The sequence below is a fragment of the Globicephala melas genome, chromosome 13 (assembly GCF_963455315.2).
Source record: "Globicephala melas chromosome 13, mGloMel1.2, whole genome shotgun sequence".
Classification (NCBI taxonomy): Eukaryota; Metazoa; Chordata; class Mammalia; order Artiodactyla; family Delphinidae; genus Globicephala; species Globicephala melas.
In genome coordinates, this window is record NC_083326.1 from 66719456 (window position 1) to 66743102 (window position 23647).

The following is a 23647-nucleotide window of genomic DNA, read 5'->3' on the forward strand; positions in this document are numbered from 1 at the left end:
TGGCTGCCTGTGGATCCCTTGGGGTCCAAGGGTGCCAGAAGGTAGGTGCACATTCCAGCCCAGAGACTTTTCCTCTGTGAACATGCTTCCTCACGTGTAAGCTAAGCGTAGAAATTCTGGAGCCTTCCTCCCAGGCATGTGTGAAGGGTTCACTGATAATGTTTCAGAGAGTCACTAGTGTCAGGTGTCTGGTAGGTAAAGTACTCAGCAAACACCAACCGTGATTGTCATCACTTCCTGCTGGAGTCAGCGTGGGAGGTAAAAGCCAGTGTCTGAAGGATCTATGGGGCCTGAGTTGAGGGTACCTAGCTTTACCTTGTGGGCTTATGGGCAGAGCTGCCAATGACCCCCAATGTGGCTTTGCCAGCAGCTGGACTTGTAACCCTGGCTGGGCCATCCTTATAGCTTCCCACTTGACCCTGGCAGTGCCCTTGCAGAGGCCCAAGGGGACATGCCCTTGCCTGGACTGCCGGTGCCTCATGGCAGAGCCAGGGCCACTCAACCCCTCCCAGGTCAGGCAGGGAGATTCTGAATGCCCCCCCAGGGTGCTCCTGTGGGCTGAGTGCTCTCAGGAGCAGGGCACAGGATGGGGAAGTATGGGTTTGGAACTGGGCTCCTCCTTTGCCAAATCTAGGCATTTGAGGGCCTTGGCCCTCTGCCCCTCACTCTGTAGAAGTGCCCAGGCTCTATAGAACTCTTTTGGGCAGTGTCTTCAGACCCACCCTGTGCAGGGGGAAGGCAAGAGCTTGGGCAGGCTCTCTGGCTGAGGGAGTGGAGAACCTAGGGCTCCTGTCTCACTGGGCCTCACCGTGGGTGTGCTGTGGGTATCAGAGAGAGATTACGTTCTACTCTGACATGCTTCATGGTGTGTGTGGGGGGTGGTCTTCTAGAGTCAGGGACAGGGTCAGGGTCTCTGGAGCCAAAGTCTGCAGCCCTAGGGGATAACTTGGTCCTGCCTGGGTGCATGTACATCCCAGGGCCACGGCAGGGGTGCCAGGGCAAGGCCAGAGAGCGGGCCCATCAGATATGGAAAAATCCTGGACTTCTCTGGTGGCACAGTGGTTAAGGATCTGCCTGCCAATGCAGGAGACACGGGTTCGAGCCCTGGTCCGGTAAGATCCCACATGCTGTGGAGCAGCTGAGCCTGTGCGCCACAACTACTGAGCCTGCGCTCTAGAGCCCACGAGCCACAACTACTGAGCCCTCATACCACAACTACTGAAGCCCGCGTGCCTAGAGGCCATGCTCCGTTAGAAGCCACCGCAGTGAGAAGTCCGCCCACTGCAATGAAGAGTAGCCCCTGCTCACCGCAACTAGAGAAAGCCTGCGCGCAGCAATGAAAACCCAACGCAGCCAAAAATAAATAGGAAAAAAAAAAGATATGGAAAAATCCCTGGCAGTCATGCTAACGTGGAATTTTCCCCATTCCGGAGTCACCCAGTAATGGCAGGGGCAGTGGGGCTCTGATGTGGCTTATGCCCCACTGGGTGGCCAGCTGGTTTTGCACTGCCCACAGCTGGAGCTGAGCATTCTCAGCTCCAGGCAGGCACTAATCCCCATCCTTGGGCCTGCTCCTCTGGGGTGAAGGAGGGAAGCCTGGGACTGGAAAGAGTCAGATCCTGAATGCGGCACCTGCATCCTGATGGCACTGTGCTCAGTGATGGGCACCTTGGAGGGGGGGCGTCAGCTGAGACCTCCCGGTGGTGTGACCACCCCTACTCCTCTCATCCACATTTCAGATGCTAAAAATGTGTCCCCAGTTTGCACTGACTTTAGAGCCACAGGCCATATCTTCCAGTGAATAAAGTTAAGCAGCTAGTGTAGCCTCCTCCCTTTTCCCAGAGCTGGGCTGCCCTCACCATCACCACGCCACCCCGTTTCCCAGGCACCCTCGAATCCTCTACGGAGCTGGGAGCTCAGCCGAGCCTCAGGGTCCGGCGGCAGGACAATGGCCCCGTTGGCACATCCGAGACAAACGCGCCTTGTTGGGCCAGCGGCGGGGGCGCGACGCTGCGCCCCGGCGCGCTGAATGCGGCTTCTGTGCGACCCGGGCAGGCGCAGAGGGGAGGGGAGGGGGCCGGGCCCCGGGGCGCCCATTGGCCGCGGCGCCGGGGGGGCCGGGCCAGGCTGGCGGCAGCACCTGGCCGGAGAGGTTGCGGCGGCGGCGGGGGCGGGAACATGGTCCAGGCCCGGCCGAGCAGGGGGACCCGGCGGGTACGCCCCGCCGCCTTAGTAAGCGCCCGGGCGGCGCGGCCCGGGGCCGAGCCTGCACGCCAAGGCCGAGAAGGACGGGGACAAGGTACGTCCTGAGGGCCCAGCACCCATCACCAGATTGCGCCCTGCCTCAGTCTACCCCCTGGGGTCCAAGCCCGCGCTGCCCACGCCCGGAACTGGGGCTGCGCACGCCAGACTCTAGACCTGAGTGGTGAGGGCGTGCTACACTACCGCTTTGGGGCTCACGCACCTGTCCTAGCTGACAGAGGGTGGGAAGGCTGGGGCCTGCGGGGGGGCGGGGAGGGGGGTGGCGCAGGTTGGTGCTCGCCCGGCCCTTGGTTTCTTCCCCACGGTCCCATTTCCAGGGTTTACCCAGTCCTTGGTCTTGGGGCGGGTGGGGCTGGAGCTGGGCTGGAACTGGGAGTTCATTAATCATTAATCTTGGACATGGTGCCAGAGCCCTGGGGGAGGAGGGGCAGGGATCTTCCCTCTTCCCACCAGCCCTCCCCAGAAGAGGGGCCGTCAGAGCAGGGGCTGGGCATCAGCGTAAATAATGGATCCCCTCTGCCTGGGGAAGGCCCTGTCCTCTACCGCTTAGGGGGCAAGGCCACCAAGGAAAGGCTTGTGGGAGTGGGATAAACTCTGGTATCCAGGAATGGCCCCGTAGGTAACCCAACAGTTCCCTTGTTCCCTGGACCAGTGCTCAGAAAGGGGGTCCATCTTGGTCTGCCCCCGTTGGTGCCAAGCCAAGGTGCTTTGGTAACATTACAGAACAAGGCTGTGGTTCCTTCCCAGCAGGGACCCCCTCCCACCTGCCTAGAGCAGGAGAGGTGATGGGCACACATCTGGCTGCAGTAACCCACACCAGTGGGAGGGAGGGAGAGAGGGTGGCAGACCTGACACCTGATCACCTGGGTTGCCCCGGTGACAGGTGCCATGGAAATCCTCAGGAGGACAGTCCAGTTCCAGAATCCAACCTCTGCCTTCACAAAGAGGGTGACATAAGGCCCAGAGACGGTAAGGCCATGGGCAGGCCTGAGCTGGAGCAGACCATGTGCTGCTGCATTGTCCCTTGCCCCTCAGAGGAGGCATTGTTACTAACCCATTATCCAAGGGGGGAAACTGAGTTTCAGGGGGATTCGGTGACTTGCCCAAGGTCACATAGTTCAAATGTGGCTAAACTGACTCCAAATTCAGTGGCTTGCCCGAGTCCCCATTTCAGGACCCCAGCGTTGCTCAAGATCTGTCTGCCCTTCTGGGGTCCTAGCCTCTTAGACCTTCCATGTCTGCCCCCAGCCCCCAGCTCAGGACCCCTCCCCCCTTGCCTCCCTAGCTCCCAGCTCTGCCTGACACTCGGGGGTGGGCAGGCTGCTACCCTGGGAGCAGAGACAACAGAGCCCTGTTCCCAGCTGCCACCTCGGACTGCTTCCTCCCTGCTTCTCACTTGGGCAGAGCCCTGCCTGAAGGAATCCCTGTGGACAAAGAAGCACGCCTGCCTCCTGTGCATCCCCTTGTCTGATGCGCATGGGTCTGATATTTGAGGGCATGGGTCCAATCCAGCAAGGGAGGAGTGTGTCCTTCCCTCTAGGCTTTAAGGGACTAATTGTGTCACCCTGGTGAAAGAGGCAATGATTAACCTGGGAGAACGATACACAGATGTTGGAATTCCAGGCATGGCAACAGGCTTGTGAAGGGCTTCTTGCTTCCCTCAGACTGAGCAAGGAATATGGACCATCCCTGTTTAGGAGCCCTGTCCTACTCCAGACAGGGAGGGCAGGATGGAGCAGAGCGCCCATGGGGGTCAGCAGGCTGGGGTCAGGGGAATAGCCAGGTGAGGAGTGATGGTTCAGAGGAAGTGGGGTTCCAGAGGAAACATGCTTTCCTACCTGCCAGCCCCAGGGCAGAGATGGGGTGTGGCTTGGGCACCCCCAGATCTGATCCCAGTGGTGCCCAGACTTGCCATGGGACCCTAGGCAAGTCCTTCTCTCTCTGTGCCTTGATTTTCTCAGATGTGAAATCTGGGAGTCAGGGACCTTGGGTCTGGAGCATGGGAAGTATGGGTGCTTGGATGGGGAGGGTGGCCCTCCAGGAGATGGTACTGGCGGGTCCTGCCTCTCCTGCCAGGTGGATCTAGAAGGGTCATGATAATAACCCGAGGTGTGTGCAGAGGGCTCCTTATGCCTCACCCCGTTTGATCCTCACAGCAAACCCGTGAGAAGGTTGAAGTATCCCCATTTGTTAGGAAACCAAGGCTCAGAGAGGGGAGGTCACCTGCCCAAGGTCGCCCAGCTGGGGAGCTGGGATTTATAGGCAGACCTCTCCAGGATTAGTGAGGCGGGCGGGCAGATCCAGGGCATTGTGCATAGCAAGTGCTCAGCACCTTTTAAAAAACCTTTATATTTTACATATTTTTATGCAAACAAGTGCATGATATCCCTTTAAAAAACATTTCAGTCATGCTAGAAGGTAAGGAGAATGATACTACCAACTCTCACATACTCACCTGAGGGCTTCTCAGTGATTTTGAAGCTAATAAAGAAGGGACTGACTACTTGCTTAACATGTGTTTTGCCACTCTTCAGTTAGAGCTACTTTGGGGCGACTCAAATCTGCCATCAGGAGGGGTGGTGATTTTGCCTGGACAAAGCAGCGAGGCAAGACCTGTGGGCTTGCTCGTAGTTCTGAGCCTCGGTGTCCCCGCCGTCACATGAGCTAGCAGGTGACACTAAGCGTGTCTGTGTGGTTGCCATTTGGAACCGTGGAAATAGGTGATTGACCCTGCAAGATCAAAAAGTTTTCTAGTCATCAAAGAACACTGCCTTCTTAATCAGCTGCCAGGCCTGGTACCCAGCTGCAGCCATTCCCCCAGCCAAGGGGGCAGTAGGAGCAAGCTGTCAGGGCTCCTTGACAAGTTTGGAGGTGGTCCTGAAAGCTGAAGTGCCCCTCGGGAGATCCTCCCCATCTCTACTCCAGCACCCCCTCCAGAGGGTCTCAGAGGGGGGAAGCTTCCAGATTCTTGCAAGTCAGTCCCCCAGCGCTCCTGGATGGAGGGCCAACCTCTCCATCTGCACCTTCAACTGTGCAGCTCACACTTTCCAGCTTCTTCTTGGTCCCAGACCCTTGCTGTCTCTTCCCCATTTTAGGACACTGAGGTTCAGAGAGGGCAGCATGCCTGCCGTGGTCACACAACAAGGTGGGGCATGGTTCAGACTAGCCACGTTTCCCTCCTCCTCCAGCCAGACTGCAGTTTTTCAAAATGGAAACATCGTTATTTTAATTTTTTCCAAAGTAATACAGACTCTTTGTAAAACAAAATTATATGTGTGTAAGTATATATTTATGTGCGTGTATGTGTGTACATATATGTGTGTATATATGTGTTTTTTTACTTCATTATATATTATGGGCATCATTTTAATGAGGACATATTAGACCATTTGGATGAATGTCACATATTTTTAACCATCCCCTCTTGTTGGACACTTAAGTTGTTTCTATTTTTCCCCTTCGCTAAATAATACTACAATGAACATCTTTATGCTCCGTCTCAGATCTCTTGTTAGATTTTCTTCTTTGAACAAATTTCCACAGGTAGAAGTGCTGGGTCTGAGGACGGACACTTTTAGAGCTATAACAGTTGCTGTCAAATATGCATTCTAAGCACTGTAGGGAGAGTCTTTCTGCTCTATTCTTAAAGTCTCCTCCATTGTCCCCGTAAGATTCCCTTCCAGCCACAGGAAACAGCCCTAAGACACCCTCACTCCACCACCATCTCTGCCAGAGCCCTGTTCCTATGTGTGCGCACTGAACAAACAGCATGGATGCCCATCAGTCAGGGAATGGTTCACAGGAGCAGTGGTTCCACAGAATATTCTGTAGCCGATGTCTTTGGAGGCCCTTTATCTGCTCATTCTGCTCATATTCCACTGGCCAGAATTCAGTCACGTGAGGACACTGAACTGCAAGGGAGAATGGGAAATGTAGTTTAGCCATGTACCCAGGGAGAAAGGGAACTAACTGCCTTTGGAAATTGGAAAACACACTGTAGCTTCTGCCGCTGGGGCCCCCTACCCCAGCAAGTCTCCCTGGCCACGCTCCTCCCGCCTCCAGGCTGGATCAGGTGTTTTCTCTGTGCTCCAGGAAGCCCTGCCAGTGTGTCCTCTATCACAGCATCTGCAGCTGTCAGCTTGCTCCTCTCTCACGTCCAGCACTGAGAGCCCGAGCTCCGTGCACCGGGCATCAGGCACCCCAGTGCTGGGCACAGTGCAGGTGCTCAGTAAATACCTGCAGAACAGATCAATTTAAAACTCATTGTGATCACAAAACGATGTCCATAATCTATTGACATGTGAAAAAAACAAAATGTGCTCCCCAACAGAAACCTCCTATTGCCTCTATTGATAGAAAAAATGTGAGGAGGCTTGTGCCGAAGCTTTAAGGGTGCTGCCCTCTGGGGATGGAGCTCTTTATATTTTTCTGTAATTGTCTGAACTTTTTTTCATTGAGCATGTGCTGCTTTTATAATTACAACAATTTTTTTCCGGTGGGGGCAGAACCAGCCGGAGCCGACGTCACTGACACTGGGGGAAGAGACCCCTCTGGCAGGGCTGGAGGCGCAGGTTCTGCAATCAACGCTCCCACTCTGGAAAGCTTGGCTTCACGTGGCTCTTCTTTTCCTTTTTTAAATTTATTTTATTGAAGTATAGTTGATTTACAATGTCGTGTGAGTTTCTGGTGTACAGCAAAGTGATTCAGTTATATATATATATATATATATATATATTCCTTTCATATTCTTTTTCCATTATGGTTTATTACAGGATATTGAATATAGTTCCCTGTGCTATACAGTAGGACCTTGTTGTTTATTCATTCTATATATAATAGTTTGCATCTTCTAATCCCAAACATTTCTTACTTTAGAAAATGCTTTTATTGAGGTGTTTTCTTCATACTTCCCCAAACTGCTTACTAAATATGTAAAAAATCAGAGTAGTGTTTTATATCATAGCTTTTGATAAAAGCAATGAAAAGAGCCAAAGTTCTTGAGATTTTTTTTTTATTATTTTTTTTTTGCGCTACGCGGGCCTCTCACTGTTGTGGCCTCTCCCGCTGCAGAGCACAGGCTCCGGACACGCAGGCTCAGCGGCCATGGCTCACGGGCCCAGCCGCTCCGCGGCATGTGGGTTATTCCCGGACCGGGGCACGAACCCGTGTCCCCTGCATCGGCAGGTGGACTCTCAACCACTGCGCCGCCAGGGAAGCCCTTGAGATATTTTTAAAACAGTAATTGAGTCACATTTTCCTCTTTACCGTATCAAGATGCTGTTGTTTTATTGAGTTGCCCTTGTCTCAGACTTAAACTATCTTGAACTATTATCATGTTGTAATTGAGATAAAAGAGGAATTTGCTTTGCATCAGCACTAATTGGTTTATCAATATCCTGTACCATTTACATTTTAAAACTGAATGTCTGTAAGATGGTAAGGCATATCTGTACAAAGCCTTACAACTGGTAGTGTATAGGAAGCTGTTCAGAGTGTTATGTCTGTATTATAGCCAGTTTTAGGCTATGGTCACTTATCATAATCGAAAAACTAGTTACTAGTAACTTGTCCAGCCTCTAGACTAATTTTATGGGAGAGGAAATGTAAATTTCTGGAAGAAAAATTGCATACAAAATTAATTGGTGTTGACATAGGATTAGAGCATTAGTATGCATTTGCATCTTTAGAATTTCATCTTCGTTTTTCTGGATGTTAATGAATATATAATAAAAAAGTAAAAGCCTATGTTATGCTACACTGAAATTTCCCTCTATCTTTGCCAGTTTATCTTATATTCCGCTTCTTACTTTGAGTGTCACTGGATCCGAATGTTCCTTAGGCATCCTCTGGCATTCCTCAAATAATTTTCCTAGCAAAACTCTTATTAGATGATCATTTGCCATTCTAAAATGAAGTTTTCATAGCATTAGTGCTTGTGTAAGTCTAACCCCAAAGGCCAGCTAATAAAGAACTGTATGAAAATCAGTTGAATCAAATTAATTGAATAAAATGTATACAATGCAATGCATGCATTGGCTACTAGAGTAGGGTTGTTATCAAAGAGGAAAGGAAGTGATCAAATTCCAAATAGAAATATTAAGAGCAGAAGCAACAAATAGATTTTTCCTTATTGTTGGCCTTGATCTACTATGACAAAAACAATATTTAGAAATATGAAACTTTCAATGTTTAATTTTTTCAAAACTATATATTACTGTTACAGATATATATGTGTGTCAATAAAATATTTATGTGGCTCTTCTTTACTAGCTTCCCACTCTTCCCACGATCTCACCTCTTGCTCAAAAGCTTTCACTCCACTCCTACATGGACGAGGTTCTTACCCCTCTGTGACACTGGGCTTGTCACGTCCCCTCCCTGTGCCTCAGCTTCCTTATATACAACAAAGTGGGGGATCTAAAGGGCTCTCTGCAAAGATTATGAGGGTGCGTGATGCATGGGAAGTCCTGAGCACAGAACTGGGCTGTGGTCCAGAGTCCACGCTCATAAACCAGCATGTCTGCTATTTGATGCCAGCTCTGCCCCAACTTTCTCCCATGCATCCGTCTTCAAGCTAGCTCAGCCCAGAAAAGATAAAACATCTCTATCCCATGCCCTGGACCTGGTTCAGCACTCAGGGAGATCAGGACTCTGGGCCTCCCCTGTTTCGTGGGTGCTTGCTGGGCTGCTCCCCGGCTGGGTGGGGCTTTGGGGGAAAGAGCATTCAGAGCACACTGTCAGATGCCTGCTGCTCCTTGGGAGGGACTGGCAGCTGCTCATCCTATGAAAGTGCTCGATGTGGGATAAATGACCGTCAGAGTAGGGAGGGTGGGAGGGAGGGAGACGCAAGTGGGAAGAGATATGGGAACATATGTATATGTATAACTGATTCACTTTGTTATAAAGCAGAAACTAACCATCGTAAAGCAATTATACTTTTATACAATTGGAGCAATTATACTCCAATAAAGATGTTAGGAAAAAAAAGGAGGGTGGGAGGTAGATGTAAGAGGGAGGAGATATGGGGATGTATGTATATGTATAGCTGATTCACCTTGTTATACAGCAGAAACTATCACAACATTTTAAAGCAATTACATTCCAATAAAGATGTTAAAAATTTAATTAATTAATTAATTAAAAAACTGATGGTGATACCTGGGTTCCTAGAGCCCCACGCATGGGCCATGGTGGGAGCTCTGGGCATCAGTGCTGACGGAAGGATGTGGGGGGCTTTTCTGGGCACCCTCTGTCCATGGGCAAGGCTGAGCGAGAACAGACCTGAACCCAGCAAAGAACAGGATGCGAGAGATTCCAGTGCCTGGGCTGAGCCCGAGGGCCTCTGGCCCCAAGAACTGCCTCTTCCTAGGGAGACCTTGGGAAGGATCAGCATCTCTGATCAGCCCAAATTCCTCAAGGCTGGTCCAGGGTGTCCTGTGCCACCATCCCTCACACAGGGTGGAGGCAGGACAGGCAGGATTCCGTACTGTACTTCTTTGATAAAGGATTTGGAGGTCAGAGAGGTGGAATCTCATCAGACTCAGTACCTCCCAGCCCTGGTCAGGTACTCTTCCTCCAGCAGGCCTTCCAGGTTGAGTTGCTTGCTCTCTGGGCTCTCACAGATTTTAGGCAAATCTTGGTCTCAGGTTGTGTCTTGGCATCTTTAAGCCCTAGAGTTTGGGAAGTCCCTGTTTTGACTCTGGTTCTATCTGCTCTTTGCTAACTGTGTGACCTTGGACAGGTGATTTCACCTCTCTGAGCTTTGGTATCTTTACCTGGGGAGTGGCTAACAATGGTACTTGACTCATAGGGTAGCTGTGAGATTTAAATGAGATGTGATTGGAGGAGAAATTAGCTCCCCCAAACTCACCTGCCTCCCTGTCCCTCCCATGGCCTTCAAGCCGGTCCCAGGCTCTCTGCCGGGCTCTGCGGCTGCTTGTCCTTGGCCCAAGGACGCCAGGGGCCTTGCTGAGCCATTGGATAAAGGAGCTGCCTGGCTGCTGAGGTCCAGAGAGGTTTGGGGACCACCCAGGGGGCAGAGGGCCAGGGCAGCACCTGCAGGGTACAGGGACATGCCACCTGCTCTCCCCAGGGAGGGAACTCATGAATATTCACACCCACTAGAGCATGAGGGAGCCAGCCAGCACACTCCTGGGTGTCATTGGAGCGTTCCTGTTTCCCAGTGACCACAGAGGCAGCCTGGGAGTCAGATGTGGCTCAGTCAGGGAGAGGAAAGGGGCATCCAGACACGGCCGGAGGTGAGTGTGTCTTCCTCTGTCTCGCGCACAGGCCCCTGGGGGGAGCAGGACACCCTGGGACTGAGGCCTGCCTGGTGGTGATGCTCTAGGCAAGAAGGTTCACCATCCCGGGCTCGGTTTCCCCGTGTGCATGCTGTGGGGGATGAGTCCTGTTTCTCCTTTGTTCCCTGGAGTGTGCTGGTCCAGCCAAACAGGAGGATTGCTGGGCCTGGCCAGGAGCCAGCCATTGGCACAGACGGAGGGTGATGTGGCTAGGGTAACCCAGAAGGAGAGGAATAGATAGGGTGAGCTAGGGAGGGGGGATGGTCTGCCCTGAGTGCCTGGGACTGTCACCACCATAGCAGAGGAAAGAGACTCAGGTTCTGGCCCTGTCTTTGCTACTGCTGCACTGTGTGACCTTGATGGTGGCTCTGCCGTTTCTGAGCCTCAGCCTCCTTGCTGCACTGTCTTCCAGGCTACAGGCCGTGAGGCTTGGGCCAGGCTGAGATTGTCCTTGGTACCCCATGGACTTAGACCTGGGACCGTCAGCTGCCTGCAAGCCTCAGCCTTCTGTGATGGAACATCCAGCTGTGCACACCCTCCTTCCCACGGGCTTGGGCTGGGCCTGGGACATGCCAGGCAGAGGCCGCCATGGACAAACAGGAACATGCACATTTCAGGCCAACAGATCTGAACTCGAATCCCAGCCCTGCCCGCTGCCTTGCTACCCTGGGCAAGTCACATCACCTCCCAGAGCCTCGGTTTCCCCATCTGCAAAATAGATGTGACAGTGGGGTCTGCCTCCCAGGATAGCTGGGTGGAGTCAGTGAGATGCTCTGGAGGAGACCCCATCCCAGGGCCTGGCTCATAGCAGGGCTCAAAAGTGAAATCAGGGGCTTCCCTGGTGGCGCAGTGGTTGAGAGTCCGCCTGCCGATGCAGGGGACACGGGTTCGTGCCCCGGTCCGGGAGGATCCCACGTGCCGCGGAGCGGCTGGGCCCGTGAGCCATGGCCGCTGAGCCTGCGCGTCCGGAGCCTGTGCTCCGCAACGGGAGGGGCCACAGCAGTGAGAGGCCCGCGTACCGCAAAAAAAAAAAAAAAAAAAAAAGTGAAATCAGAGGGTGGAAAGGGCCCAGGGCCCAGCACCTATCAGGGCAGGGCCTGGCTGGTTTTGAGGAAGCCAAAGTTGGGGAATGAACAAATGAATGAGGGAAGCAGGGATGGGGGTTGAGGGGGCGGTCCTGGGCGGGGCCAGGCAGAGCCTGATTGGTGGTCCTGGGAGGCAGGTCTGCCCCCTGCTGCCTGACCTGCACCCAGAGCCTTGCCAGCCGCCTCCCAGAGTTCCAGAAAGTGTCCTGGTGAGTGGGGCTCCTGGGGCAGGGGTGGGCCCCGGGGTTTTTTAGAGGGCAACAATCCGAATCCCTCCCCATTTTAAAGTCAGAGAAACCGAAGCCCAGGGCCCCACTCAGGGTTGGGGCTCACATCTGAGCCTCTGGCCTGGCCCAGGGCTCTGTCCTGATATTTGCTGGGACCCCTGAGGAACAGGAGGCTGGTGGGGTCACTTGAGGCAGGGGGCAGGTCTGTGCTTGGTCGGGTTGGGGGCAGCCACTCCTTGTTCAGGGGGAGACTACCCTGAGGGCGACAAAGACAGGAACCCAGAGCAGGTCCCCACGCTCTTTGAGCGGTAACTATGCGCTAGTCGTTTTGCCAGCAGGAAAAGCCAGCACTACCAGCTTCCCCACTTAACAGATGAGAAACTGAGGCTCCAAGGGGTTCCTGTGATTGAAACACAGGCCCGGGGCTTCCAGGTTGGCTCCTCCCCTCTCCTGAGGCCTCTTCGTGACCAGACCTTCGCCAGCTGACTTTACCCACCTCGCAAGCTTTATCTACTATTTAAATATAGTAAATACGTGTTATTGCCTTTTTCTGATTAAAAGTAATACATGCTCCTTAAAAAAAATGCAACCCTTACAGAAATGCATAATATAGAAAACGATTACCTTTTATACCCCTCCCCCAGCTACGCAGAGAATACCACTGTTAAAACTTAGAATATGCCCCTACAGTGGTTTCTTTCTGGGCCTATGTATATTTACCTATTGCCTATATGGATTTGGGGGCATAGTGTTCCAGAACTTTCTTTTTCCACATTAGTAGATCATGGTGTGTTTTCAAGCAAGTCCACTCAGCTCCACCTTGTTTCTTTTTCTTTTCCTTTTTTTTTTTTTTTTTTTTTTTGTTACGCGGGTACAGATGCCTCCATCTGGGAAGGGGCCTTGGTTTGTGGAACAGATGCCCTACTGATGGACACTGAGGTTGTTTCTAACTTTTTTCTGACCAAACCGCCATGAACACCCTTGCATGGGTGACTTTGCCCAAGTGTTTTTGCAGAATAGTTGGAATTGGAAGAGCTTGTACCTTCCTCCTTTGATAGGAGTACCGGAGACTCTCTCACACTCTCGTCCACCCTTGACCCTGTCCACCTTGCCCACCTAAGAGTGAACAGAGATATGTCATTGTCACCAGGGAAGCCAAATTCCCTCTTATATAGTTCCTTCCTCTGCAAATTTCTTCTTCATGTCCTTTCCTGTGAGGACAACTTTCTAGATGAGAAGCGGAAAACTCAGGGGCTAGTCAGGCAGACCTGGAGTACCCATTCTCTGGGAAAGGTTTGTGGGTGCCTCCGGTCACTTTTCCAGGGGGAATTACATAGGGTCCTCCTCCAGGCTGACTGGCTGACCTCTGGCTGCAGGGTCAGTGGTGACGTGCCATGCGTGTGATCACGGGGCAGCACGCGTGATCTCTCTTGGCCTCTGGGGCCCAGGGCCTAGTGCAGCATGCACCACAGCAGCAGTGGAAAGTTTTGGACCTTGGCTTTGTAGCTAAGGGGCAGTGGGAAGGCTCCCAAGTCCCAGCTCTCTCCTGGACCCCCCATGGCTTAGCCTGAACTGCCCCCATTACAGCTCAGGCCTCAGCCCCCTGCCGACAGGGTTGCCACAGTTAGACCTAAAACCTACTACCCCCCAAACTGAAAACAAACAAAAAAACCAGGACATCTAGTTAAATTTGATATTCAGAGACATATTGAATAATTTTTAGTATAACTATATCCCTGGCAATATTTGGGACACGTGTATACTAAAAAAAGTTTTATTTGTTGTGGGTTTTTTTTTTAATTTTATTTATCTTTGGCTGCTTTGGGTCTTTGTTGCTGCACATGGACTTTCTCTAGTCGCATGAGCAGGGGCTACTCTTCATTGCGGTGTGCAGGTTTCTCATTGCGGTGGCTTCTCTTGCTGTGGAGCACGGGCTACAGGCACGCAGGCTTCAGTAGTTGTGGCACACGGGCTCAGTAGTTGTGGCTTGCAGGCTCTAGAGCGCAGGCTCAGTAGTTGTGGTGCACGGGCTTAGTTGCTCCATGGCATGTGGGATCTTCTCAGACTAGTGCTCAAACCCGTGTCCCCTGCATTGGCAGGTGGATTGTTAACCACTGCGCCACCAGGGAAGTCCCTATTCGTTGTTTATCTGAAATTCATACTTACCCGGTTAACCCTGCCTGCCGGCAGTTGGAGAAAAGATGGGCATGTGGGCAGAGGCCGGGCTGGCTGTGTGATCTGAGCCCTCTCCTTCCTCGCTCTGAGCCTCAGTTTCTCCATCTGGCTCCCCTACAGATCCCATGGGCACGGGGGCCAGTAAGGAGAGATGAGGAGCCTTGGCCCCTCACTGGGAAGCTGGGAAGGGTGGCACGGGGGACAGGTGGGCTGGCTGGGCCTTCTGAAAGGTGAGGGATTCGGGCTCAGGCCCCTCCCTGTAGACAAACCTGGCCCCAGGCCTGGGGGGACAGAGCACTGGGAAAGGGTCTTCTTTTCCTTTTTACTTACAACATGATTTCATCATGAAGCCCCAAAAGGTGTAAAAAATAAACTAATGAACACCCACGTACCCACCACTCAGCTTAAAAGTTAAAACAGAACCAGGCAGCAGAACCTTCTCCCTGCCACACTCCCTAGCCTCTCTTTGCATTGGCTTTGCCCAGCGGGTCCATCTGCAGCCGAGAGTCTTTCTGTCCCTGTCTGGACCTGCTGGGGGGCCACAGGGCTGGCAAAGGCAGGTCCCAATGTTGAAGGCTGCCTCTCAAGCCAGCCAGGCCTGAGATGGTGGTGGGGGCTCCCTGCGGCCAGCCCCTTAACGCTTTCCCTGCTCTGTACTCCCTACAGGTGTCTGAGATGCCGCTGCCACAGAAGAAGCGCTGGGAGTCCATGGCCAAGGGGCTGGTGCTGGGAGCACTCTTCACCAGCTTCCTGCTACTGCTGTACTCCTACGCCGTCCCCCCGCTGCACACTGGCCTGGCCTCCACGTGAGTGGCCCTGCTGGGCAGCTGAGGGCTGGGGGTGGGGGAGGGTTGGCTCCTGCCCCCGTGACCACGGTTACCTCCTGGGTGGCCACCCTGTGCCCTTCATCATGCTGTGCCAGGCAGAAATCCCACTGAGAGCAGAACACCCTGTGGAACCCTAGGCCTCAGTGTCCTCATCTGTGAAGTGGGTATAGTAACAGAGCCTGACATGGAGCATAAGAATCAAATAACACCATCTGCACGGTGGGCTCCAATGGGGCCAGGAGGTGGGGAGGACCTGTCCAAGAGCACACAGCTGGCACAGGCCTGGATTCAAACTGGGGTCTGTCTGCCTCCAAGCCTGGCTCCTAAGCATGAGTCCACCCCACCTCCCCACAGGGCTGTTCTGCCCAGGACGCAGCACAGCCTGTGCCCTTAATTGGAGGTATTAAGTTGAACTAGAGGAAACTGCTAATAACTGACCATTTTCGGCCTGCAAAGTTTCATGTGGTCCTACCTAATGCTAATTCATGATAAATGTACTTAACAGTGGCCATGAATGAGACGTGTTATTGTCCTCACAGCAACACCATGAACAGGCTTATTGTCCCCGTTTCACAGATGAGGAAAGTTAAGGCCAGAGAAGCCAAACAACTGACCTAGGCCTTGCAGCCTGAATGCAGGCCCATCTGGTCCCTGGGCTCCCCTGCCACACACCCCACCCCCAGCAGCCCGCTCTCTAGACCTGGGGTAGCAGAGCCCAGGGTGCTAAGTCCTGAGGCTCTGCCACCACTCCATCCCAAGCAGGACCCCCGAGGGCGCAGCACCCTGCTCCCCGGCCCTGAGTGAGCCAGAGGCACTGACCCCGGCCAACGGCTCGGTGGGAGGCTGCCAGCCGAGGCGCGACATCGTGTTCATGAAGACGCACAAGACGGCCAGCAGCACGCTGCTCAACATCCTGTTCCGCTTCGGCCAGAAGCACGGGCTCAAGTTCGCCTTCCCCAACGGCCGGAACGACTTCGACTACCCGGCCTTTTTCGCACGCAGCCTGGTGCAGGACTACCGGCCCGGGGCCTGCTTCAACATCATCTGCAACCACATGCGCTTCCACTACGACGAGGTCCGGGGCCTGGTGCCGCCCAACGCCACCTTCATCACTGTGCTCCGTGACCCCGCCCGCCTCTTCGAGTCCTCCTTCCACTACTTTGGCTCCGTGGTGCCCTTCACGTGGAAACTCTCGGGCCGCGACAAGCTGGCCAAGTTCCTGCAGGACCCAGACCGCTACTACGACCCCCACGGCTACAACGCCCACTACCTCCACAACCTGCTCTTCTTCGACCTGGGCTACGACAGCGACCTGGACCCCGGCAGCCCGCAGGTGCAGGAGCACATCCTGGAGGTGGAGCGCCGCTTCCACCTCGTGCTCCTGCAGGAGTATTTCGACGAGTCGCTAGTGCTGCTCAAGGACCTGCTGTGCTGGGAGCTGGAGGACGTGCTCTACTTCAAGCTCAATGCCCGCCGCGCCTCGGCAGTGCCGCGCCTCTCCGGCGAGCTGTACCGGCGCGCCACAGCCTGGAACGTGCTGGACGCCCGCCTCTACCGCCACTTCAACGCCAGCTTCTGGCGCAAGGTGGAGGCCTTTGGGCGCGAGCGCATGGCCCGCGAGGTGGCCGCCCTGAGGCGTGCCAACGAGCGCATGCGCCGCATCTGCATAGACGGCGGCCACGCGGTGGACGCAACCGCCATCCAGGACTCGGCCATGCAGCCCTGGCAGCCGCTGGGCACCAAATCCATCCTGGGCTACAACCTCAAGAAGAGCATTGGGCAGCGGCACGCGCAGCTCTGTCGGCGCATGCTCACACCCGAGATCCAGTACCTGATGGACCTGGGCGTCAACCTGTGGGTCACCAAGCTCTGGAAGCTCATCCGGGACTTCCTGCAGTGGTGACGCCCGCCCGTGGAGGAGGGCTGAGCAGGGGCCCGCTGGCCTCCCCCCACGGCCCTCCTGGTGCCACCCCAGCCCCTGGGGTGAGGCGGGGCTACTGCAGGGGTGCGACCAGCCAAGGACTGGGCCCACTGCACACAGGGCCTGAGATCAGTATTTGACTAATTATAGTTTTTGGTTTTTGGTTTTTCGTTTTTTAAATTAAATCCCCTTCCCTCCAAAAAAGAATGTTCTATTTTCTGGCTCCCCTTAAAGGGGAGACTTCAGAAGTAAAAGAATTTGATGTGTTTTTGTTAATCAGCCTCAGTGGTGCTGACTGGCGGGGCCCTGGTGTGTGTGGGATGACTGGTCGGGATTGGGGGAACCCAAGGGAGCATGATGGGCACCTGAGCGTGTCTGTGGGGCAGAGCCCAGTGGTATGGCAGGGTTTGGTGTGTATCTGTCACATGCTGAAGCCCTGTGTGGTTGAAGGGGTCCCATGAGCTACCAAGACCTGGAAGATTGTGTGTGTGTGTGTGTGTGTGTGTGTGTAACAGGGAGGTGGGGAGAACTTGGTGGAGCCGTGAACAGCAGGCCCAGGGCCCAGGCTAACGGTTCCTCGTGCAATCTCATTAGTCCTCACAATAATCCTTTGAGGTAGGCACAATTACCATCCCATATTACACATGTGGGATTTGACATTCTGAGAGCAGGAAGGAAATGCTTGAGGTCATGTTGCAAGATGTACCAGACCCAGTACTAAGCCATCTCTCTGGGAACCCAAACCCTTTCCATAGCCAATGTCTGTTCACCCATCCCTGCCTGCCCCCTTTCCCCTACTGACCACTCCAGGCTGCCTCACCATCTGCTTGTGCTCTAACCCTACCTAAGTCCTGGGTTTTCCCCTTCCACCCTGGAGTTCAGTTTAATTAATCCAAAAAACATTTTATATTCATTAGATGTCTGTAGTGCGCCCCAGCCTTGAGCTGGCCCTGAGCAGACAGCAGTCAGCAAGTTGGCTTAGACCCTCCTGGAGCTCATGTCCAGAGAGCAACCAAGGCATGTCGGGTATGATCAACCATGGCAGGGGTGTGTCAGCTCTAACCATCTGCTTCCGTCAGCCTCCCCGGGGAACAGAGGCCCTTCCTCAAGTCTCTAACCAGTAGCCAGCAGCCAGATATGAAAGGCAGAAACCACAGCCAGGAGATTCTTTACTGGAGACCTGTTTGTGCCAGGTTCCAAGCCAAGTGCTTACATAACTTATCTGAATACCTACAACATCCTAGCTTATAGATCAAAGCTCAGAGAGGTTGAGTGACCTACCCAAGGTCACACAGCTAATTAGGGCCAGGGTCAGAATTCAAAGTCAGATCAGTCAGCCAGATCACTCAACCTCCCTGGGCTTGAGTCAATCTTCCTCCTGGGAGGAAGCTTCTGGTCCAAGGAGGGTAGGAAGGAGTTAGGGTGACCAACTGTTTCACTTTTCTAGAACTGTCCCGGTTTTAGCACTGAAAGTTCCCACATTGAAGGAAGTGCCTCAGTCCTGGGCAACTAAGACAGTTGGTCAGTATGGGACAGGTTTGACCCCACCAACCCTCTGGGACCACTGCCTACACCCTCATAATATTCCTTGTGGCAAGAAATTAGCACAGCCTTGGAGTCTTTATTTAATTCATAGGGAGAAAAATAAGCAAAAATAAAACTGACAACATCTAAGACTATTTGCAGGAAAAGATGTAACTGACCCCACATTTATTAGAGAATTCTCCCTCCTTTTATTAATCAAAGAGAGACGTGACTCAGTGCAATATGATAGCTTCCTGGGTTTGTGGAACCCCATAATTCTATTTCCTTGGACCCCTAAGGGCCTAGAAATGCCCATAATAATATTATATATAATTACATTATTTATTATTATTAATACTGGCCCTTTTAGGTCCTTTCAAGATCCAAGGAGAACAGTTCTGGCAGTTAGTAGATGCTAAGAACATAAATTACTTCATCAGCATTTACTATCTGCCTGGTTTGTTTTAAAAGCATTATAGTTATTAACTCCTTTATTAATGTAATTAATACTTTGATAATGAGTAGTTGCCAGGTACTGAGCAACCACTCTGTGCTCAGCCCTGTGCCATGTGGGAACATGCACAATTCCCTTTGCTCCCCCAAGGAGGTGACTGACATGCAGAGAGGCAGAGCAACCAGCCCAGGGTCACCCAGCCATCAGCCATAGAGGCAGGATGCAAACCTAGGTCAGTCAGATGCCGAGGCTGGTGCTTGCGGCCTCCAGACCTTCAGCGCCATTCCAGTTGGCCACCTCAGCCTCAGGACTGAGGGCTGTCCCATGGCTGAAGAAGTATGAGGTCTCCAAGGGGCTCTGCAGGGGTAGCCTTCAGGAACCAGACTGCTCTTGCTACACCTGAGCAGCAGAAGGCGCCATGGTACCAAGTTCGGTCTTGCCTAGTTCTGACCTTCCTGGCCAGTGGGAGCTGGGGGCGCCCATGGTGACCAGGCATCTGTAGACCGGACACATGAGAGCCAGGGCAGGGATCAAGGCTGCCCCCTGGGAGAAATTAAGTGAAACCACATGTTCCTCTCCGTTATGGGTTGAACTGTATCCCTTAAAAAGATGCATTGACGTCCTAACCCTCAGTCCCCTATGACTGACATTATCTGGATATAGGGTCTTTGTACATATAATCAAGTGAAGACAAGGTCATTGGAGTGGGCCCTAATCCAATATGGCTGGTGTCCTGATAAGAGATGGAAATGCCATGTGAAGGCACAGACACACAGGGACAAAACCATGTGAAGACAGGCAGAGGTTGGCATGATATAGCAACAAGCCAAGGAACGCCAAGGGTGATGGCCACCTCCGGAAGCTAAGAGGCAATGAAGGAGTCTATCCAGAGCTTGAGGGAACGTGACACTGTCAACACCTTGATTTCAGACTTCTAGCCTCCAGATCTGTGAAAGAATAAACTGTTGTTTTAAGCCACCCAGTTTGTGGTACTTTGTTACAGCAGCCCCAGGACACTAACACACTCTCCTGGGTGAGGCATCTCCCCCTCACCTGAACCCCTCCTTTCCTCCCTCCCCCAGGCTCGCCCCTAGGAGCCACCCTCCACCTGTAGCCAGAGGCTGTCCTCTGCTCCAAGCCCTCCACTATCCTCCTTTCCATTGAGGAAAAGCCAGGCAGCTGCATGCCTCTGGGGCTTCGCACATGCTGTTCCCTCTACTATAAGGCCCCCTTACTTTTGCAGGCCTAATACTGCTACGTGTTTTCAAAGCAAGTTCTGCCTCTTCCTCTGGGTGTCCTTCCCTGACAGCCCAGCCCGCAAGCTAGCTTAGGGCCACCAGGCTCCCCATCTCAGCTCTGCTTGCCCAGGGCCAGAGCCGTGGATTTGCTTGTCTGAGAGGCCCTCCAGGATGCGGCCCGGGTCTTATGGAAACAATAGGCCTCCAGTGCCCAGACCAGTGCCTGGCACACAGTCAGTTCTTAATAAATGTTGAAAGACAGAGGAAAGGGACTTCCCTGGTGGTCCGGTGATTAGGACTCTGTGCTTCCACTGTAGGGGTCTCTGGTCTCACTCCTGGTTGGGGAACTAAGATCCCTCATGCCATGTGGTGTGGCCAAAAAAAAAGAGGACAGAAAAAAAGGAAATAGGGAGAAAGGAAAAAAGGAAGGAAGAGAGAAAAGAAGAAAGGAGAGAGGGAGGGAACAGGTAAAAAAGAGAGAGTGAAAATAGGGCAGAGGGGAGAAAGGGAGCTATTTCGCCCTTGAGGGCCTTCTTCATACTTGTCCTAACTGACTGGGGCCTGTGTCCCTGAGAAAGATAATAGATTAGCCAAGGCACACAAGTGCTGGAATGAGTTCATTAGCTGAAGGCTCACATGACACTGGGGCGGGACACAGGTCAGGTAAGTCTTGACACGGGCAGGTAGAGGCAGGGAGTCTGGAGAGTGGGTGGCCCTGGGCACCCACGAGCACAGAGAGCCATATAAGAACTGAAAAAGGAGAGGTGGCCACTCCCAGCTTCCCTGGACATCACATCTTTGGCAAACTCTTATTGAGTACCTACTGTGTACAGCGTGCCACAGTGGGAGTGCTTTTCTCAGACAAGTGCCTACTGTGTGCAAGCCCCGTGCCCACCGCATTCACTGGACTGGGACTCACTTCCCAGCAAATAAAACCAATTAGAAAAGACCTTGCAGAAGAGGAGGGCTTTGATTATAGGCCTTGAGGGAGGCAGGGATTGGATGCAGGGTGTTGCAAGGAAGGGCATTCCAGGGAGAGGGAACAGCATAAGAAAAACTGGACAGGTAATAGTGGAGAGGCAAGGGGGCTGGAATAAGGAGGAGAGCAGGAGAAATCCGCTCAGCAAGGACAGCAAATGATCTTGCGCTCTAGGCTACGGAGTTTGCAGTTTCTCCTGAGAGTGACAAGGAGCCAAGGGAGGCTTTGGAGGAGGCGCAGGACTACTCAAAGGTGGGCTTCGGAGGTGCTGGGGTGGGGAACCAGGGAGAGGAATGGGGGCCTGAGCCAGGGAAGGAGCAGGGGAGGGTGGCCCACACTTGCCCCTTGTGGCTAAAGCTCTAGCCTATGGGTCTGTGGGGTTGTAGGGAGACCTCGCCCTACAAGAGAGGCAGATCCACTCCAGTTACTCCCGTGCAAGGCTAAGGAGGGAGCATCTCGGGCTCAGCGAGGCGCCCCAGGTGTGTGCTCTGCCTGGCGCCGGCATGTGAGAGACAGAGTCCTGAGTAAGCTCCAAGTTCAGACGGTCCTGATTGTCACCCAACTGCTGCACGGCTCGGGCACTCCACTTCCATCTTCCAGGCTCCGGGAGGAACAGTAAGGGGTTCACAGAGCAGGGATGCCTTTGTCCGAGAAGCAGGCACAAAGCCCAACACGTGGTCCCAGATTAGAGGTGAAGCTGCTGGTGCCCTGCCCGTGTCCCCTGCCCTTATCCCCTCAACCTCACCACCCCCCGAGGCCTTTCTCCAGCCTCCAGGGCCACAGGTGCCAGCAGGATCGTCAGCCCCTGGAGCAGCCCTCAAGCAAAGGTGTCTAAAGACCCTCAGACCCTGGGCGGGACTCTGAGGTGAGCGTTCCACACTGTCTCCCATTATCTCCATTGGGATCGACTTGTCCTTATTTTCTTCATTACTTCCCCGTACAGCCACCTCCCCACCTCTGTCTCACTTCCTCACTCTCCTATTTGTGTTTCCCCGGATCACCTCCGGAATAAGCTCCTTGCACTGGAGTGCTTATCTCAGACAAGTGCCTGTTGTGTGCAGGTCCCTTTCATGCAGCATGATCCCACGTGTCCTCGTCTTGGGCTCTGGCTTTCTGCTTGTCCAGGGGTGGGGGAGCTGACTGTAGCCAGGAGTCTCCTGTCACCCCTCACCTGAAGGCTGGGTGTGGCCCAGCTCAGGGTTGCACATCCATCCACCTGCTGGGTCTGGGTCTGGGAAGTCTCTCCTCACCCCCGATGCCACATGCCCTAAAGGCTGTGATGAATCATGGGCAGTTGCTCCAGACACGTGGGGTGGTAATTGGAGCCTGGGACATGTCGGGGCACAATGACAGTGGTTTCAGCCTCTGTTGGGTATGAGTGGTGGCCTTCCTGGCTCAAGGAAGCATCTGATGGGACTGCAGGAGTAGAGGGTGGGGACTGAGAGGCAGGGTAGAGAGCAGCCCCTGTGTGCGTGACAACAGGCGGTGTCACTTTCAACATGCTGTGGGGCAAAGATCGCTGTCTTCATTTCACACATGAGGATTTGAATCTGGGCCAGTCAGGTCAAGGTTTGGTGCCTTAGGCACCCAGCAAGGAATGGACCTTGCCATGTAGGGACAAGAAGCCTGGCAGGAAGAGGCGGGGCTTCTGGGCAGTGGTAGGCATGGGCGGGGCTGCCAGCTGGGCAGAAGACAGGTGGTCTGCAGGGAGCCACAGAGTGGGGCCTGCACTCGGGACCAGCCAGCTGGACCCCATACCCACCACTGTAGGGAGAATGAGCGGGCAAGAGGGTGAGCTGAGCCCATCGCAGGAGAGGATGCTAGCCCAGGTGAGGTGGGGGAGAGAGCCCTACACCTGCCTCAATTTCTCCTTCTGCCCCAGAAGAGGTAGCCCCCAAGGCCCCTGAGGTTCCTCTGAGCTCCGCACTCCCGGGTCGCTTCTCAGCTCTGAGGGTCTTGGTGGCCAGAGTCCACACTGGCGCTGTCCAATAGAAACATAACACAAACCACAAATGCAAGCTACATGTGTCATTTCAAATATTCTAGTAGCCACGTGAGAACAGGGAAAAGAAACAAGTAAAATCAATTTTGATCATATATTTTATTTATTTATTTTTTGGCCATGCAGCACGGCTTGCGGGATCTTAGTTCCCCAACCAGAGATCGAATCCTGGCCATAGCAGTGAAAGTACCGAGTACCAACCAACGGACCACCAGAGAATTCCCAATAATATATTTTATTTAACCTGACAGAGCCAAATTGGTATCACTGCAACATGTAATCAATATAAAAATGATCACTGAGATTTTTTTGCACTTTTATTATTTTTTTAAATAAATTTATTTATTTATTTATTTTTGGCTGCGTTGGGTCTTCGTTGCTGCGTGCGGGCTTTCTCTAGTTGCGGCGAGCAGGGGCTACTATTTGTTGTGGTGCGCAGGCTTCTCATTGCAGTGGTTTCTCTTGTTGCGGAGCACGGGCTCTAGGTGCGCAGGCTTCAGTAGTTGTAGCATGCGGACTCAGTAGTTGTGGCTCGCAGGCTCTAGAGCACAGGCTCAGTAGTTGCGGCACACGGGCTTAGTTGTTCCACGGCATGTGGGATCTTCCCTGACCAGGGCTCGAACCCGTGTCCCCTGCATTGGTAGGCAGATTCT

General features: G+C 53.3%; 1 protein-coding gene across 4 annotated transcripts; it reads left to right on the top strand.

The window, feature by feature from the left end:
- Positions 1 to 2138: 2138 nt before the first annotated feature.
- On the top strand, positions 2139 to 19744 carry GAL3ST1 (galactose-3-O-sulfotransferase 1). 4 transcript variants are annotated; one of them, XM_060310842.1, is made up of 4 exons: positions 2139 to 2299; positions 3146 to 3231; positions 14716 to 14855; positions 15639 to 19744. In XM_060310842.1, the coding sequence occupies exons 3-4, from the start codon at positions 14725 to 14727 to the stop codon at positions 16777 to 16779; spliced, it is 1272 nt and encodes a 423-aa protein (XP_060166825.1). In that variant the 5' UTR covers positions 2139 to 2299; positions 3146 to 3231; positions 14716 to 14724; the 3' UTR covers positions 16780 to 19744. The 4 variants fall into 4 exon arrangements, with proteins under 4 accessions (XP_060166825.1, XP_060166824.1, XP_060166826.1 ...); XM_060310841.1 differs by lacking the exon at positions 3146 to 3231; XM_060310843.1 differs by lacking the exon at positions 3146 to 3231 and having other exon boundaries at positions 2295 to 2425.
- Positions 19745 to 23647: the final 3903 nt, after the last annotated feature.

Bases quoted from the DNA above. Each gene is read 5' to 3' on its own strand.
- GAL3ST1 (XM_030860807.2), top strand. From the start codon at position 10,473: ATGTGGCTCAGTCAGGGAGAGGAAAGGGGCATCCAGACACGGCCGGAG. The intron at 10,521-14,715 runs GTGAGTGTGTCT...TACTCCCTACAG, and splicing joins GCATCCAGACACGGCCGGAG to GTGTCTGAGATGCCGCTGCC. The intron at 14,856-15,638 runs GTGAGTGGCCCT...CATCCCAAGCAG, and splicing joins CACACTGGCCTGGCCTCCAC to GACCCCCGAGGGCGCAGCAC.